The 16,681-nt window shown below is 38.1% G+C and overlaps 2 protein-coding genes across 2 annotated transcripts; both read right to left on the bottom strand.

Annotated features, from left to right (window-relative positions):
- Window positions 1-789: 789 nt before the first annotated feature.
- On the bottom strand, window positions 790-5,547 carry LOC117493837 (eukaryotic translation initiation factor 5A-like). Its single transcript, XM_034144412.1, has 5 exons — window positions 5,406-5,547; window positions 4,308-4,477; window positions 4,085-4,189; window positions 2,702-2,833; window positions 790-2,052 (listed from the first exon to the last, which is right to left on the bottom strand). Exons 2-5 carry the CDS (start codon window positions 4,467-4,469, stop codon window positions 1,993-1,995), a joined length of 459 nt encoding a protein of 152 aa, XP_034000303.1. The 5' UTR covers window positions 4,470-4,477; window positions 5,406-5,547; the 3' UTR covers window positions 790-1,992.
- A 1,891-nt stretch (window positions 5,548-7,438) lies between these two features.
- Window positions 7,439-15,693, bottom strand: slc2a2 (solute carrier family 2 member 2). Its single transcript, XM_034144446.1, has 11 exons — window positions 15,624-15,693; window positions 14,012-14,220; window positions 13,684-13,808; window positions 13,407-13,522; window positions 13,146-13,308; window positions 11,877-11,983; window positions 10,815-10,895; window positions 10,550-10,654; window positions 10,289-10,390; window positions 8,539-8,742; window positions 7,439-8,453 (listed from the first exon to the last, which is right to left on the bottom strand). The coding sequence occupies exons 2-11, from the start codon at window positions 14,098-14,100 to the stop codon at window positions 8,250-8,252; spliced, it is 1,296 nt and encodes a 431-aa protein (XP_034000337.1). The 5' UTR covers window positions 14,101-14,220; window positions 15,624-15,693; the 3' UTR covers window positions 7,439-8,249.
- Window positions 15,694-16,681: the final 988 nt, after the last annotated feature.

The raw sequence follows: 16,681 nt of genomic DNA, 5'->3' as shown, positions 1-16,681 counted from the left end.
TACTTCCACCTTTAGAGCGTAATTTTCCTGGTCAAATGCCTTTTTCTCCAGCTTAAAAGACACATTCTCGATGCAAAATGAATCAATATTACATGAATCGAGTGGCTTCCACCTTTGGTCCCTGCAGTTGAAGGTACTATTGTTGAGCTGGTTTGTGCCATAAGTGAAAGAAAAAAAATAGTCTGAGTTGGAAGCTACTGTTATGATGCCAAAGCTCTGAAACATAAATGAAAAAAATATGTAATGTAGAGAAACCAAATCAATATAGAATCTAATACACAACTAAATATTGTGTACTTAATACTTCTACTTAATATAAGTAAAAAAGACTTAGTCAGATCAGCTGCTGTTGTACAAAGGAGAACTTGAAAGCTGCACAGAATATCTTCCAAATGGCAATATCACATTTAGTGCACTGTGATTACATCCATGAACTAATCTGGTTATCTTGAAGGTGTATACTCAGATAAGAGTTTCTAAAAAGGGTGGCAGTGACCAGTGGCAAGCGACCTTGAGTTTTGAAATGTGCCTATATAAATAAATGTATTATTAAATCAGTCATTTCCACAGCTGAATGACAGGTTGTGTGTAAAAAAAAAAAAATAGAAACAGCACTCTTAGAAATCTTAACTAGAATCAGCCCCTCATGCCAGAAACAATACATTCTATGATATATTGCCATTAAATTAAAGGTAGTTTGTAAATGTATGGAAGGAAGTAAAGGATACCCGACCACCTGCATGTTAACTCAAGACAGCTGTTGTCTGTTGATGTAAACATAGAAAACCATTCAGCATATTGGTATTTTTATTTCAAAAAAATATTTGAGCCACACTCTGTACAAAGTGTTAACTCTGCACAAAATGCTTAAAAATCCTGTTAAACTGCAAACAGACCTACAACTCCCAAATGTTCTTTCTATAACTGCTTTCCTCACCCGCAACACAAAATACAGCCCAATGGTAACAGTCAGTTTTCATGTTGTGTACATTATGTTCTGTGTGTATTACAGTACGTCTTGGGTCCAGATGTTTACCAAAACCAAAATAATAACAGCAGAAATACCATCTTCATTTGGCTACATATTATTCAATTTGAAATATGTTTTATTTTTTTACTTTATTTCCAATATTGTGTGCCAAGGTTTAATTTTAGCTTTATGTTACCAATACTAAAGGGTTTCAGTGTTTTGTTCTTCCAAAATCAATTTCTATACGTGTAAGCTCGGAAAGGCCTCATGTGAAAGAAAAAAGTTTCGTGGCATAGAAGGGGAAAAAAGTAAATCTCCACACCCAACAACACCAGAGATCAATGCTACAAAAGACCAGTCCTGTTTAGACCAGGAAAGATGCAGGAGAGATCTTGGGATTATTTTGAAGTCGAGATGAGATGAGAAAAAGATGTTGCGCTTTACATTATTCATAGCTGCTAGCTGTATACAAGTCAATTTTTGTGCATGCATATGTTTAATTGTCAAAGGCAGAATATTCCGGCCATCAATGCAGTTCAACCAAACAGAGATGGAGATCGCTTGAGGTGCAGTCAGCCTGCAGAGATAAAAAAACGTCTAAGGGGAGAAAGCAGGGTAACTCAACTGTAAACAAGCTCTAAATTACATGCTCACAGCCAACTCAAAAGCTCAGAGAAAGAAAAAAGAGGGAATTAAAAAGTAATGCATACAGAAAAAAAAGGTCCCATACTCAAAAAAAAAAAAAAAAGTACTGGAATGTTGACAGGAATTCCTCGAATAATATGTGTAGCCATTGCAGAGAGGGTGGCTACAGGCGGATAATTTCGTTGATTAAACATAATGCCAGTCAGCCTGGACCCCAAGGTAAAGTTGAAAAAGCGTCTCCAGTCCAGTCTCCAGATTTGAGTTGCCCATCAGGAGAACTAGTTGTGATATGGAGACACGGCCAGTAGCTTTGGTGAGGCTTCAAAAATCACACTGGAGATGAGGGGTGCGAGGTCTCCAGCAGTGCCCAGGACGCTTTAATTATTAACCTTAGTGGCAACTACTTGTTCTTCACCACAAGCCTTCAGCACAGTGACCTGAAAAGGGAGGAGACAAAAATAAGATCAGGAAACTTCAAAATGCAGCAAAAAAATATATATACAATACAAACAACTATAATACACATTAGCAGTCAATTAGCTAGAGATACAAGTAGAGAAGCATTCTGTTTGTACTTCATCCTGGATGACTAACGGGAGGGTTACCTCTGTAGAAGCTGCTTTCTGCTCTTCCGCTTCTACTTATTATGTTTGTTTTTTGGATGTATAAACTGTCTAATTGTTGAAATAGTACAAAAATAATTTGTTTTGCTGCTTCAGTGCTAAGAACTTAAAAAAAAAGATAAATCTGATACAGCAATAGGGTAAACTGTCACAGCTTTGTATCTTTTAGTTTAACCTACAAATAAAAACAAGAATGTAAAGTTGTCAACACTGTGTTCATAAAAATAACAAAACCATGAATGAAGTCATTATTAGAGATTAACTTGTGAAACGCTGCATTAAGCAAAGAAAATGTGGTACTACACGGACAGCTCTGAGACACTGCTTACGGTTCATTTAGTATAGCACATTTGTAAAGATATTTACTCTATGACTAATTTGAAATCAACATATTTCATAATTGGTATAGTTGTTCACAGTATAGCCACTACCAGTAAAAAAACAACAATCCACATTAACTCACCACAAAAGACTCTCCGTTTTCGAACTTCGTTTTGATTTCTTTGCCAATTTCATTTTCTAGTAGTTTGAGGTCCTCTCTGGTTGTTCCATTGTCTTCCAAAAGGCTCAGGTAACCAGAATCCAGATCCAAAAACTAAACATGCCATCAGAAAAAGAACAGAAAAAGTCAACCGTTAATTCTTTATGGTTTTAGATGTTGAAACGTTTTTTTCTGATAAACAATTCATAACCAGTGTCAACAAAGTCCTAGAAGAACAGGCCAATAGGAGAGTGGCAAAGGCAACAAACGGATTGAAAGATGTTAAGGACACTTAAATGTAGGGGACTGGGCCATGTTAGTGGTCCAAACAGAGCGTGTTCTAATCCGTGGTGCCGCCACAAAAAGTCACCAATGCTCATTAAGCATTTATTTTTATAAATATTGGATTTAAAGTATACTAGCCATTAAAATCTAAAATATGTAATTGAGCCCCTGGGGAACATTGGATTGGTAAACTTTATCCTCCAAAGGACTGATTTATGAGACTCCATGGCATGCTGCAAAGATTCTTGGGATTGTAAGGAGTTTATTTTGGTACACTGAAGATAAAAGTAAATTTCACAAGTTTGAATGACTTGTGAAAACATAAGTCCTGATTTTTCATTTATCACATAACGCAATTCCTGAAATTATTATTGTTAGACTTAATTATGAATTGTGGTGACTTGCTTGTTCAATGTTTTTCCCCCTCATTCTTAAATGTGTAAATATGATAGCTCATACACATACCTACTGTCTATTATTACCAAGTGTTCCTATTATAAATATAAGATACAGGTCTCCCTTGAAAAAGAGATCTATGACCAATCTGGTTAAATAAAGGTTTGAAATGAAATGATAAATATAAGAATATTTTTGCCACATAGAACAATAGAGCAAGATCCAGCTAAACAAATCTGCTCTCCCTATGTTCCCACTAATAATTAAACTATTGTTTTCTTGCGTTTTAGAGAAATTCTAATCACAAAACAGCCCTCAAACTAGGATGGATAAGCACACATGTTCAAACACTGTTTAACCAGTTTGAAACCTGTAAATGCTTCAACGACAACTGCGGAGACAGCTCAGCTCTGAAGCATGTGACACACCTGTTTAACAATAACAAAAAGGCGTTTTCTAGCACCACACTGTCATTTGGATTAGTCATTTAAATGCCAAACATCAAGGGAAATGGATCCACTTGTTTTCTTAATTAAAAAAAATGCCAAAACACCAAATGACAACAGTTATTGGCTTCCAGTTGCAATGTGTTTCAAAAGGACAGAATATCCAGCACACATCATAAATGCTTTATACACTTTGGGGCCACCAGGTTATATCAAGATGCAAAAAGGGTTATCTTACCTGGTAATCTTTCCTCGTGACATTTGGGACCTCCATGTTGTGGGTAGATGGGCACAGATCTTCATACTTCTTCTGATTGAAGATGTCAAGTCCAACTAAATGAACCTGGGAAAACACAACCGATTAGATCCGGCTTCAGGCCAAGTAAAAAACGGAGAAATGTAGGCTAAATCACAAAATTGCTTAAGTGTTGCATTCCAGAGGATGCACGAGGAGGTTTTACCTTGGCATGTCCATGCTTGCCAGTCTTGGAGGTAGTCATGTCAACGATCTTACAGGGATGACCCTTCAGCATGACAAAGCCATTCTTCCTCAATGCAGAGCACTGCTGTGGGTATGTTTCAGAGGCCCCAGAACTCACAGTAGCGAAATCTTCATCTGCCATGTTGAAATCTATGCCATCCAACAAAAGAACAAACATATAGTATTTGAGACAGCAGCATTATTAATAAAGATGTGTGTAGCATTAAAAAACTGCTAGTACACATACAAGAGGAGCAATACACGTGTCCTTATGTGGTGCCTGGTGAGCACAGATTTGTACGTGTAAACATTAAACTAAGACTACAACCAAGACCATGTTAGGGAACCCGACAGCTGTTAGAAGGGAAGGTGGTTGCGCCATAAGTGCTTTATAAATCAATAACCGAAAGACCAGAGGAAGATTGCAACGATAAATGCTTTTGCTCGACGCTAAATGTGTCTTTTCAAGCTAACTCCGATACTCCCTCCGCTTTTGCTCAACCATTCATGTCCCACACTTACACAAAAAATAAGTATCCAATGTATAGTTACTATTTCGCTGGCCAACTACCGTTATTCGAACAGCTAAAAGCTAATTGCTAATGTGTCTAGATGCACGCCATGTTACTAGCATGTCATATTTTCTTTAACACACTGCGAGAGTCACAGCCAAATAACTACTCCAACATATTAGCCGCCCTGTTTGTTCATTGTTGTGTGAAGTACCGATAAAATGGTTTGGTAGCTTATCTTATAAAGCTAGTAAACATCTAGTTTGCTATGGTACGTGGCAGCTGGACACTGTAGCTTGATGCTAGCTTTGGGTTCCCACCTCGTGTTTTTTCTGTCATCCCTTAGCCATATTAGCTTGCTAACACGATCCACACCCGGGCTAGCTGTGGCGTTGCTAACGTTAGCTTAGGTATGTTGCAAACTTCTTTCAAACATCGTCTCGCTTTCCTGACTCACTTTCAATGCTTCCCAATATTATACATTAGTTGATGAATGACTGCAATGCAAAAACGATAGGTTACTTTACGTTAAAGTGTTACTTATAAGCCCTAGCGGTTTTACTTACCCCGTGCCTTGCTTATACCAAAGAGGAAAAAAAGTCACTTCGCATGCGTAGAGCTTTTGTATGGCAGGAGGAGCACAGAGGGCAGGTACCGCGCTTCCGACGTATCGTGGCTGGGGGATGGGCAAAAGCCTCATGGACAGTTGCTGACTGCACAGAACCAAACATACCGCACTGAACTATTCTGTATAACGTTACATGCCTATAATATAACAGCTATAGTTATTTCAAGCATATAATCAGTGGTCGAAAATAACTAAGTGCGTCATTTACTCACTTTATGCACAACATCTGTAATAATTCTGTAAATAACTGAGCATATACTTCCAACGTTATTATAACTATTTTTTATTTATTCTACTTAATTACACATTTACACTTATTTAATCCCACCACTTCTAAAAAAAAATCTAAATTATTAACATATATAGGCCTAGGCTATATATATATATATATATATATATATTTTTTTCTTAGTTAAAGAAATACATTTTACATGGCTGCTACCTCACAACTGTTACTGGTGCTGAATGTGTATTTTATATTTTTTAATTGTGTAATTTCGACTCTTAACTTTAATATTTTAACCACCACAAAACGCAGACTATTGAAATTGTGTGCAATAAACACTTGTTTGCAATTGTAAGCTGCTATAATAACTTTGTTTACAAAAAATATATTTTCTTAAATGTCCCAAATCTTATTTTTGAGGTCGCAATACTTTACTATGCTAATTCATGTCTCTTAGTTTTACCTACATTGCTGCTACAATTTATTTTAAGCTATGATTCTGTTCTTATACTTTTTTATTATTTATTATTGAATGCCTTTTTGACCTGCTATGCCACTTTTGCTGTAACACTGTACATTTCCCTACTGTAGGACTAATAAAGGATTTCTGATTCAAGTCATGTAATTCAGTTACAGGGTGTGTATTTTTGAAAAATGTGTCCCTTTAAAAAAAAAATATTTTTGTAAAATGTGTAACTTTTTTATTATAATTTCTTTTTTTATCTTTAGTACTTTTTTATGCATGCTTAGGTAACATTAAGCTCTTTTCTGCTGAAACAATGTAAATGTCCCCTCTGTGGGACTAATAAAGGGATTCTGATTCTGATAAGTACAATTTTGAGAGACTTGCACTGTACTTGAGTATTTCAATGTTTACCCCACTATAATTTAGAGGAGAAAAATGTACTTTTACATCACTACATTTATTTAATATCTTAAGTTACTTTGCACATTTGGATTAATAATGTGAAATATAAACAGCACTTAAATAAGACTTTAGTTACACTTGGAGTAACATTCACAAGCTATCCTGTAGCATAAATGTAAAATAAAAAATAAAGATGCGGCTAATAAAATTAGCTGCACCTTGATAAATTAATGCATCAATAATTATAATTAAAACATATTATATATTATTCTGAAATGGGCACATTTGCACATTGACTACTTTTACTTTTAGTACTTTAAGAATATTTAGATGCTAATACTTTTGTACTTTTAGTTGAGTAACATTTTGAATGCAGGACTTTTACTTCCTGCATTCCAGAGTATTTCTACACTCTGGTACTTCTACTTTACTTAAGTACAAGATCTGAGTACCCTAACCCATCACAGTCCCCCTGCTTTACTCCCACTACTATTTTATTACATTTTTACTTTATTATTTGCCCCTCTTGTTTGTTTGTTCACCATGTAAAGCGGCCTTGGGTCCTTTGAAAGGCGCTATACAAATGTCATCTATTATTATTATTATTGAGTACTTCTCCCACCATTTAAATGTACTGGCAGCAACATTGTTTGCAATATGCTCTACCTGATTGGTCCTTATATGTGGATCTTCTAAAAGCCATGGCTATAAAAGAATGAGGCATCCCTAGTGCACTATAACTTGGGCAGATAAAACACAACCTTTTCTAGAGGTCCCATCAAGACCTGATCCATTTAAACACTCTGCTGTGCTATGCCTCAGGCCCCAAATCATTTGTAATAACCTCTTTAAAATATAAAAAATTCATCACACACATTTGAGCAAAGGTAGGTTTAATGTATATTTCAAGACAGAAAATGGTGAAGTAATTCCATAGATAAGTAATATCCTTTTAGGTAGTGATAGATCATTAATTACTTTAGCGTAATGCCAATAAATAAAATACTGTTTATTTCTTGTCACATTATCTGAATGATAAACCAGCAGAAGGAGCAGCAATCACTACGGTAAAATTACACTTTTTTTTCCAACAGTTGCCTTTTAACTAATCAAGCAGACAGAGACAGAGATTAGCAAACATCTGGAGTTACTGTTTTTTAGCCAGTCGATGAATGTGAGCCAAATATTATTTTTCCTTTCAGCTCCTTTCAGCTTCGTCTGAATGAAATATCTGTCTCTTTGCTGCTTAATTCGCCTCCATGTTCACCAGCTGTTTGCTGACTTTGCCTACTTTGTCACATTTGGTAATGGGACTGGGTTGGACAGGTGACAGCACAGTACAGTTAAGGGGACCACAGAGTCAGTCTCAATATCACTGTGGGTTCAACAATACAAGTATCCCTTTTCACTTTCACAATAGTATTGTACTCCAGTACAGTAGTACAAGTCTATAGTATCATTACATGTAAACACCACTTCATATGTCATACATGTGATATTGTAAGTCCCTGCTGGTTTTTGTAACGCTCTCATATTTATATTAGAAAAAAGTGTAATTCTGTGATTAACTCCTTAATAACCCAACTGTTAAAATACTACAATGATAAACACTTGACATTTGAAATACTGACGGATAGACACACTTTTGCACACACACAAATATACCTAAATAATACACAGCTGTTGTCTCAAGCATCTGTGGATGTTTTGAGCTCCTGTAGTTCAGGAGCGTCTTTGGTGCCCTGCTCCAACTTTTTCCGGCCCTTCTGGAAGACAGCAGCAATCTCTTCAAAACTTTTGCCCTTGGTCTCGGGGACCCGGAGATAAATAAACACTGTGAAGCCGAAAAGCAGCCCAGCAAACAGGATGAACACATAAGAATCCAACCAAGTCTGAAAAGAGAAACGAAAAAGACAGGTGTAAGACTATGTCTGATTTTATGAGTTTATAGTACATATGTATTTCCTTTCTGCCTACCTGTATATATGGAAAGGTCATGCCTATGATGAAGTTGCTGGTCCAGTTGCAGCAGCCAGCCAGAGCGATGGCTGCAGGTCGGGGTCCCTGACTGAACAGTTCAGCAACTATGAACCATGGAATCGGACCAGGACCAATTTCAAAGAAACTCACGAAGAGGAAAATAGCCGACATGCTGACGTAACTCATCCATGGGTAGTCACCCTGGAGGGAAAAGTACATCAGTTATTGTATTTTGGCATTTCTTGAACTTATCACATACTGCATGAGAAAGAGATGGACATATTGGCATGGCATTCTTGAGTCCATTTTGTGCTCTGCTTGACTTGTTGTGCGTGAGCTTTAATAAAATGAACTCTTTGCAAACATACCGTTTTTTGTCCTATCTCGGCCTCTTTTAACTAAATTGTCCTATTTAGTGTGACAAATTATTTACTTATAGAGATGAGGTACTGAATATTTTGCTCCATCTTGCTGCATTTTTTAGCCAACGCATGGCAATGAAGTGAGTAAAGGTGTTATGCTAGCTGACCAAACTCCATGTACTGATGAAGACCATGAGATGCAGTTTAAAGGTCCCCTATTATACTGTTTTTCATCAATGTAGTATAGGTCTCAGATATATACAAACATGTCTCTGAAGTGTTTGGCTCCAAACACCAAACAGATCATGCATTGTAGCATGCCATAAACCCCTCTTTCAGCCCGGTTTCAAAAGTGCTGATTCTCTGGATTTCACTTTAGACGAAAATAAGGAGCCACTCCTCATGCCCCTCTGTGAGATATTTGGTTAAGCCCCTGTCACACTGTCCCGAAATTGACACCAGATGGACACACGAATATGGAATTGTGAATTTCGCACAAAGATGGCCCCGAAGTTGGTCAACAGCCAAGCAACAGCCGAAGCAAGTACGATGCCTACAGAAGGCTACACGATGGCACCCGAACCACACACGAAAATATGGTCGTAGACTTTATTGATGATTTAGAATGTATCCAGACTCAACGTAAGAGCTTGTGCCTCTTCGGGGGGTGCTAACATTTAAACATACACTTTATTCTTTACTTTCTCCGTCTTTATATGTAGATTAGAAGATATTACTTATCTCCGTCATGTTGTTTCCATAGCAACAACAACTTCCTGTGAACAGCGTAAACTTGCCTTCAAAATAAAAGCATCTAAATAAAACAGGAAGTTAACCTAAATTACATTTAAGACATACAACTGCAACGAAAGTAACAAAAACAATGTAATATCCTTTTCAGTTTCACAGAACACATTGGGTTATTTACATTGTACGTTGTGCAATAAATGCAATCTCGATGTCATTATGACCTTGGTTGGTGATTGGCTAATGGTTACACAAGCCAAAATCGTTATGACATCATAAAGTGGCCAACATCTGATCAGCTCATATTCAAACAGGTTTTTATATAAATGGATCAGGACAAAAAGTGGGCAAATCTTTTTCCCTGAAACTTTCAGAATCTCTTTACACAGAGGGGACACATGTTGATGTATAAAAGACATGAAAAAGTGGATTTTGCATAGTAGGTGACCTTTAAAGCTCAAGACTAGGAAGTGGACATTCAGTAAGAAAACAACAACAACTCATTGAGTCAATGCAGGTGGTAAGGAACAATAGAAAACAATGCAAACCATGCACTTAAAATCGCTACTTGGGACAAGAGGCTTAAAGTTCAGCTCAAGTTGCTGACAGATCAAAGATATGACACCTGATAAACAAACCTGGAGTTTGAGCCCCACTGTCATGCCAATTGCACAGCAGCACATCCCTCCCAGACCCACCAGAGTCAGAGTGCGCCTGCCAGCCTTGTCCACCAGTGCAACCTAGAACACAAAGTACAGTATTAATCCATGTGTAAATGTGTGATGTGTCTGGGTGTGTAGAAAAAAATAGGAGAATACCAGTGCTCGTTAATTTTGTAATGTCCATATGTGTGTGCATATGTGTTGTGCATCAGTATACATGTTAATACAGCTACTCACAGACACCATAGTGAAGATTGTGTTGATAACCCCAACTCCTATGGTTGCATAGACCGGCTGACCGACACCTGCCCGAGTGAAGATTGCCGTGGAGTAATAAAATATCTTGAAGACAAAACAAGTATAGGTTTTCAGTTATTACAAAGAGTGGCAGGTTGTTTGTGGAAAGTAATATATCTTACACTCATACAGAGCAACACAGATCTCATACTATCTCATACTCGTGCTATACATTTTTAGACATATTTAAAAGTTTGCCACTCACCGCATTGATGCCAGAAAACTGTTGGGAGAGGTGCATCATGAGGGCAACAACAAGCTGCTGTCTGTACACGGACGAGCAGATCTGGGAGGGAATACAGAACAGTAGGCTAAGATATTGTTACTGCAAACGTTTTTTTTTTAAAGTGCACGACTAGTATGCACAGAATAATTGTACAAGTCATGATCAGATGTAGATTTCTTGTCCTATCTTTCGCTGTTCTTCTGCATATACAAGCAGAGCAACTTCAAACAACATAATTTTTTTATTTTTCTGCTGTCAGGCATGAATTATGTTTTTTTATATGTTTTTGTGATTGCAGAAATCTTTTGGTTTCACATGGGAGCTGACCACTGATCTGATTGACACTATTTAGAACTAATTACTTTAGACAGGATCTGGAAAGATGAAATATAGAGCAGAAAGTTAAAGTGGACCTATCATGGTATATTTAAATGATATAGTGTAGGACCATACCTATATAAGGCATATTTATAAGTTTCTGTTTTCAAAATACCAAACAGATCATGCATTTTAGCCATGCCTCATTTCGCTCAATTTGCACTTTTCTTTTAGCTCTGCTCTGCAAGGGCAGATTCAGTGAGAACAGCACCATCTACTGGCCTGGCATATGTACTACAGCGTCTCCAGCGCTTTCGAACAGCAATGGCCGTGGCTGTCTCCTCCTGATTGGTGGAGTTGGCCCAATAGCCGTAGCGCCACCGTCCTGACGTCAGGACAGTGTTCAAATCTGGATCAGTTTTTATCAGATCCGTTGCAGCCCCTTTTTTAGAGATTTGGGTATGGAGGAAAATAGAGAGGGTTGTGTTTTCTGACACTTGGTGAGTTCCCTGGAACACCGGGGACACATATCATGTATAAAAGACGTACAAAAGTGCATTTTGCATGATTGGTCCCCTTTAAAGTAAAAATGTTAAATACGTTTTTGTGGCTCGGGGAGTTTATCGGCTATTTTTATTTAAAGGAAAGTCCAATTCAAAAGAGATACTATGTAGGTAGATGTGACAATTCTTTATATTTTAAGTGACCCTCTAAGACACTTACCAAAGAAATGATAGAGACCCTTGGCTCCTTGTCTGCTTCCTCTTTCTCTCTCCTCATCTCTTCCAGATCAGGAGTTGGATCATATTCTCCCTTCAGACGTAACAGACCTGCAACACAACGTAGAGTGAAGGGAGACATGAGCTATGCATAAACGACTGAATGTAGAAGCACCATATGAAAGGATCATCCATTACATTTATCTTTCAAATTAAGTACAATTATGAAAATAGTGTCAGTAAAATGTACTTAAGGGAATAGCATTGTGGGATATACACTTATTTGTTAGTTGAAAATAACTATAGCTATATCATATCTGTGCAGTAAATATAAAAAATAAAGCTAGCTGGTTAGCTTAGCTTAGCTAAAAGACTGGAAATAGATAGCCTGGCTTTATCTAAAAGGTAACAAATTGAAATACCTGCACCTCTAAAAAAAATGGTATATACTGTAACTTAATATTTCCTGTTTGTTTAAAGTGGACCTATCATGCTATATTTGAATAATATAGTGTAGGACCATACCTATATAAGGCATATTTATCCTTTTTTCTTTTTCAAAATACCAAACAGATCATGCATTTTAGCCATGCCTCATTTCGCTCAATTTGAAATTGTTTAGCTCTGTTTTTGCAAGGGCTGATTCTGTGAGAACAGCACCACCTACAGGCCTGGCATATGTACTACAGCGTCTCCAGCGCTTTCGAACGGCAATGGCCGTGGCTGTCTCCTCCTGATTGGTGGAGTTGGCCCAATAGCTCTAGCGCCACTGTCCTGACGTCAGGACAGTGTTCAAATCTGGATCAGTTTTTATCAGATCCGTTGCAGCCCCTTTTTTAGAGATTTGGGTATGGAGGAAAATAGAGAGGGTTGTGTTTTCTTGGTGAGTTCCCTGGAACACCGGGGACACATATTCATGTATAAAAGACGTACAAAAGTGCATTTTGCATGATAGGTCCCCTTTAAGTTACGGTTACCTTTGGACAAAGCCAGGTTCACTGTTTGACTCCTAATACCAGTCTAAGTGCTAAGCTAAGCTAACTAGCAGCTGGCTGTATCCAAAAGTCAAATATAGGAGTGGTAGCTATTGATTTTCTGATCTAACTGTGCAGGAAGGTGAGCAAGCATATTTCCCAAACTGCTTTAAAGTATCTTGTGAAGCCTATAGGCTATCCTGTTTCCGAATTATTGAGTATATGGTGATTCAATAAGAGAGCACTAGGGAGAGAAAAAGGATAACACACAGTAGAGAGGTGCTGTGAGTAACTCTTACTTTTTCGGGCCTCTTGCTCCTTGCCCTGTACGATGTAAAGGTACCTTGGACTCTCAGGGCATAGAGGCAGCAGTAAAGATTGTAACACTGCTGGAGCTCCAGACAGACCAAGCATCAGGGGCCACATAGCATCATTACCAAGTATAAAGTCCAAGCCTAATACCTGCATTCACAAACAAACACAGTTTAGGTTATGTGTTCACAAAGACATCAAGCGTGTGTGCTGATCATATGTTTTATTTGTGTGTTAGTGCACCTCACCTGGCTGACTAGGATGCCAATGACTATAGCCAGCTGGTGTAATGTCCCCAGAGCCCCTCTGTAAGCCTTAGGTGCAATCTCTCCAATGTACATAGGCACTAGCCCGGATGTCAACCCTGAAAGATACCCATCATGAGGACTTTAAACAAACATTCACTGTTGGATATATGACAATATAACAGTTGTTAATTTCCTTTTATATAACCTATAGACATTGGGATATCCAAATTAATGATGTGAGTATCAATTCGAGGATTGTATGAGTGATTTGCTGTACCACAGTAAAAGCCCATAACAGCACGGCCGGAGATGACCAGGATGTGAGGTTTCCACATCTTGCAAAGACCCATCAGCAATCCTGCTGCTACAGCAAGTACATTCACAATCAACATGCCCTTTACCCTGCAAGACAAAAAGACAGATTATAATTTTTTTTTTATGATTACATTTCCCTAATGATGCTGGTTCATTTTGAACCTTTTTAAAAGTATTTTCAAGATAACATTTGCCTCCGATTACTCTATAATTCATTATTTTACCTTTTTTCTCCACCACTTTCATCTTTTCATTTAGTGTGTCCATATTATTTATTCATCCTTTCTCACCTCCCTCTCAGGTCTCCCACATATCCCACCAGGAAGGATGATAACATGCCTCCGATGGAGAAGATTGCCACCGACAGTGACCAATACATGATCACGGCAGGGTGTTGTCCCGCCTCTGGGTACTCTTCTTCTTCGGTGCTGTTTTCTGAGAGGACCGCGGCCCTCTCTGACCACACCCCCAGAGTACGCCCATAATAATTTTCAATTACCTATGACACGGATATATTTAGGGGACATCAATAGGTACAATCACACTGGAATATGCACAAAGACAGATGAAAATGCAAACACAAAAACCATTCTGATAAAATGTCATTTATAAATATGCATAGTAGCAACATTCACTATGCAACCTTACATTTAAAGGGGACCTATCATGCAAAATGCACTTTTGTACGTCTTTTATACATGAATATGTGTCCCCGGTGTTCCAGGGAACTCACCAAGTGTCAGAAATCACAACCCTCTCTATTTTCCTCCATACCCAAATCTCTAAAATAGGGGCTGCAACGGATCTGATAAAAACTGATCCAGATTTGACGTCAGGACAGTGGCGCTACGGCTATTGGGCCAACTCCATCAATCAGGAGGAAACAACCACGGCATTGCCGTTCGAAAGCGCTGGAGACGCTGTAGTACATATGCCAGGCCTCTAGATGGTGCTGTTGCTCACAGAATAAACCCTTGCTAAAACAGATCTAAAAAATGTCAAATTGAGCAAAATGAGGCATGGCTAAAATGCATGATCTGTTTGGTATTTTGAAAAAAAAAAAGTATAAATATGCCTTATATAGGTATGGTCCTACACTATATTATTCAAATATAGCATGATAGGTCCACTTTAAATAAAGGAGACGATATTTAAAAGGACAGTGTGGAGGATTTTGCAGCATCTAGCATGCCAACTAATGACCACTCTGCTCATTCTTCCGTGATATCTTTCAGGAAATATGCCTCTTTTAGGTGCCATCCTTATTATAACACTGCTTAAGGGGCAACAATATTCAGGCGGTAGCTGCCATTACTGCAGTTTAACAAGTGTATAGGAGAACTAAGGTGGCCGTCAGGTAACGTAAGAATGCAAAATGACCTCCTTAGAGCCCGTGTTAGGCTTATGCGTTCTGTGTTACTGTAGAAAGTGTACTTTATTGCCATATAATTTCATGTAAGGAAATTGCCTTATGAAACATGATAAGAAACACAAACAGAAACACAATACAAATAACCCCTGTCCCAATAAAATGTTGCATACATCTGTGGATGGCTGTGCCAGCAGTGTGCAGCAGAGAGACATTATGACTTACTCATTACTGGCCTAAGAATATTGGACAGCTTGCAAAACTTCTGATGAAACAAATACCTAATGGCCAGGCAAGAAAACGTTTTGGGATAAGTTGCTTTTCTAGACAATCAGTAAATCATTTCTATTCCATGGTCTCCGAGAGTATGACATGCATCTCCAGTGCTGCAGAAAAGTGTTTACATAGATGATATTTTATGGCAACTGGCCACAGGGTGGAGTAAGTTTGTTCATACCTCGAGATTTGCATGCAATTAGATGGTAAGTCCATCTACCATAAGGGAGGCAAGCCTGTGTGACAGTGGAGCCTACCTTCTGGGGTGCGTTGATAACTCCAAGACTGTATCCATACTGCAGGGACCCAAGAACTGCAGTGAACACAGCCAGAGCCAATGTACCTGTTAGCTGCTGCAGGAGCAGAGGAACCATTAAGATAAGAACACACACACACATGAATGCACGAACAAACACACTATGTAACATGCACACAAGCAAGAGCGTGAGTCATTAGTCAACGGTCACAAACAAAAGTGCATATTGATGTGCAGGAAAAAAATACTTGATCAATAAATGCATCTCGTGCTTTATTTACTATCCAGAATCTCAGAATCATAATAATTCTCATATATAAAAGTTACATAATGCCCAGATTAAACACTAAGCTTGTGTTATATATTCCTTTGATATTCTCATGGCAGAGTCATAAGTATTCATTCATTACAATCTCCTATATGATAAGGCAAACACACAACTATGAATAAAGAGCTGGTTGTTTTCCTCAGGTCTCGGTGGTAAATGTAACCCTCTGAGAGCCTCAAGGTTCAAATGTCAGCTATATGGTGAGGTCAGCCGCCTGCACGCACATTTTGCCTACATGATTTCAAATGAATAGGAAGAATATATATGCATTTTATGGAATACATGTAAAGAGTGCTTTTGCCAAGAATCATCTTACCTTTCCCGTCTCCATGATGGGTCCAGAGTGTCAGCCAGAGTGTCAGCCAGGCTGGTAATGATCAATGAAAGCTGCACGCTGTGTCCACTCTCTAATCGACCAACACATGCGTGCACACATACAGTATAGATACACACACTAAAGTGCTGAAATAAGTCCCACACAAAAAAATCATCTTCCATACACAAACACACATATTATTATTGCAAGGAAGCAATACAATTAGAGTGAAAGTGACCAAACAGTGAGACCATCTGGATTCTATTTTTGGAAAACACTGGTTTCAGGCTTTGTGGTGTTGCATACTGGTAAATGATGGACAATAATAATAATAATAATGTATATTGCAAATGATAATGGAGTGCAAAATGACTGCCAAATAGCACATTTGCTAGAAATATTGACATTTGGACAC

This window comes from Trematomus bernacchii, unplaced genomic scaffold, assembly GCF_902827165.1.
Source record: "Trematomus bernacchii unplaced genomic scaffold, fTreBer1.1, whole genome shotgun sequence".
Taxonomy (NCBI): Eukaryota; Metazoa; Chordata; class Actinopteri; order Perciformes; family Nototheniidae; genus Trematomus; species Trematomus bernacchii.
The sequence above is the reverse complement of the archived record's forward strand: the minus strand, read 5'-3'. Positions and strand labels throughout refer to the sequence as shown.

What these genes read in the sequence shown, in the direction of transcription:
- LOC117493837 (XM_034144412.1), bottom strand. Translation starts at nt 4,469, where the DNA reads ATGGCAGATGAAGATTTCGCTACTGTGAGTTCTGGGGCCTCTGAAACA. An exon ending in GCAAGCATGGACATGCCAAG is followed by an intron (nt 4,190 to 4,307) that starts GTAAAACCTCCT and finishes GTGTTTTCCCAG; the next exon opens with GTTCATTTAGTTGGACTTGA. An exon ending in TCACGAGGAAAGATTACCAG is followed by an intron (nt 2,834 to 4,084) that starts GTAAGATAACCC and finishes TGGCATGTTTAG; the next exon opens with TTTTTGGATCTGGATTCTGG.
- slc2a2 (XM_034144446.1), bottom strand. Translation starts at nt 14,100, where the DNA reads ATGTATTGGTCACTGTCGGTGGCAATCTTCTCCATCGGAGGCATGTTA. An exon ending in TTGGCATCCTAGTCAGCCAG is followed by an intron (nt 13,309 to 13,406) that starts GTGAGGTGCACT and finishes TTGTGAATGCAG; the next exon opens with GTATTAGGCTTGGACTTTAT. An exon ending in GGGTCTCTATCATTTCTTTG is followed by an intron (nt 10,896 to 11,876) that starts GTAAGTGTCTTA and finishes ATTCCCTCCCAG; the next exon opens with ATCTGCTCGTCCGTGTACAG.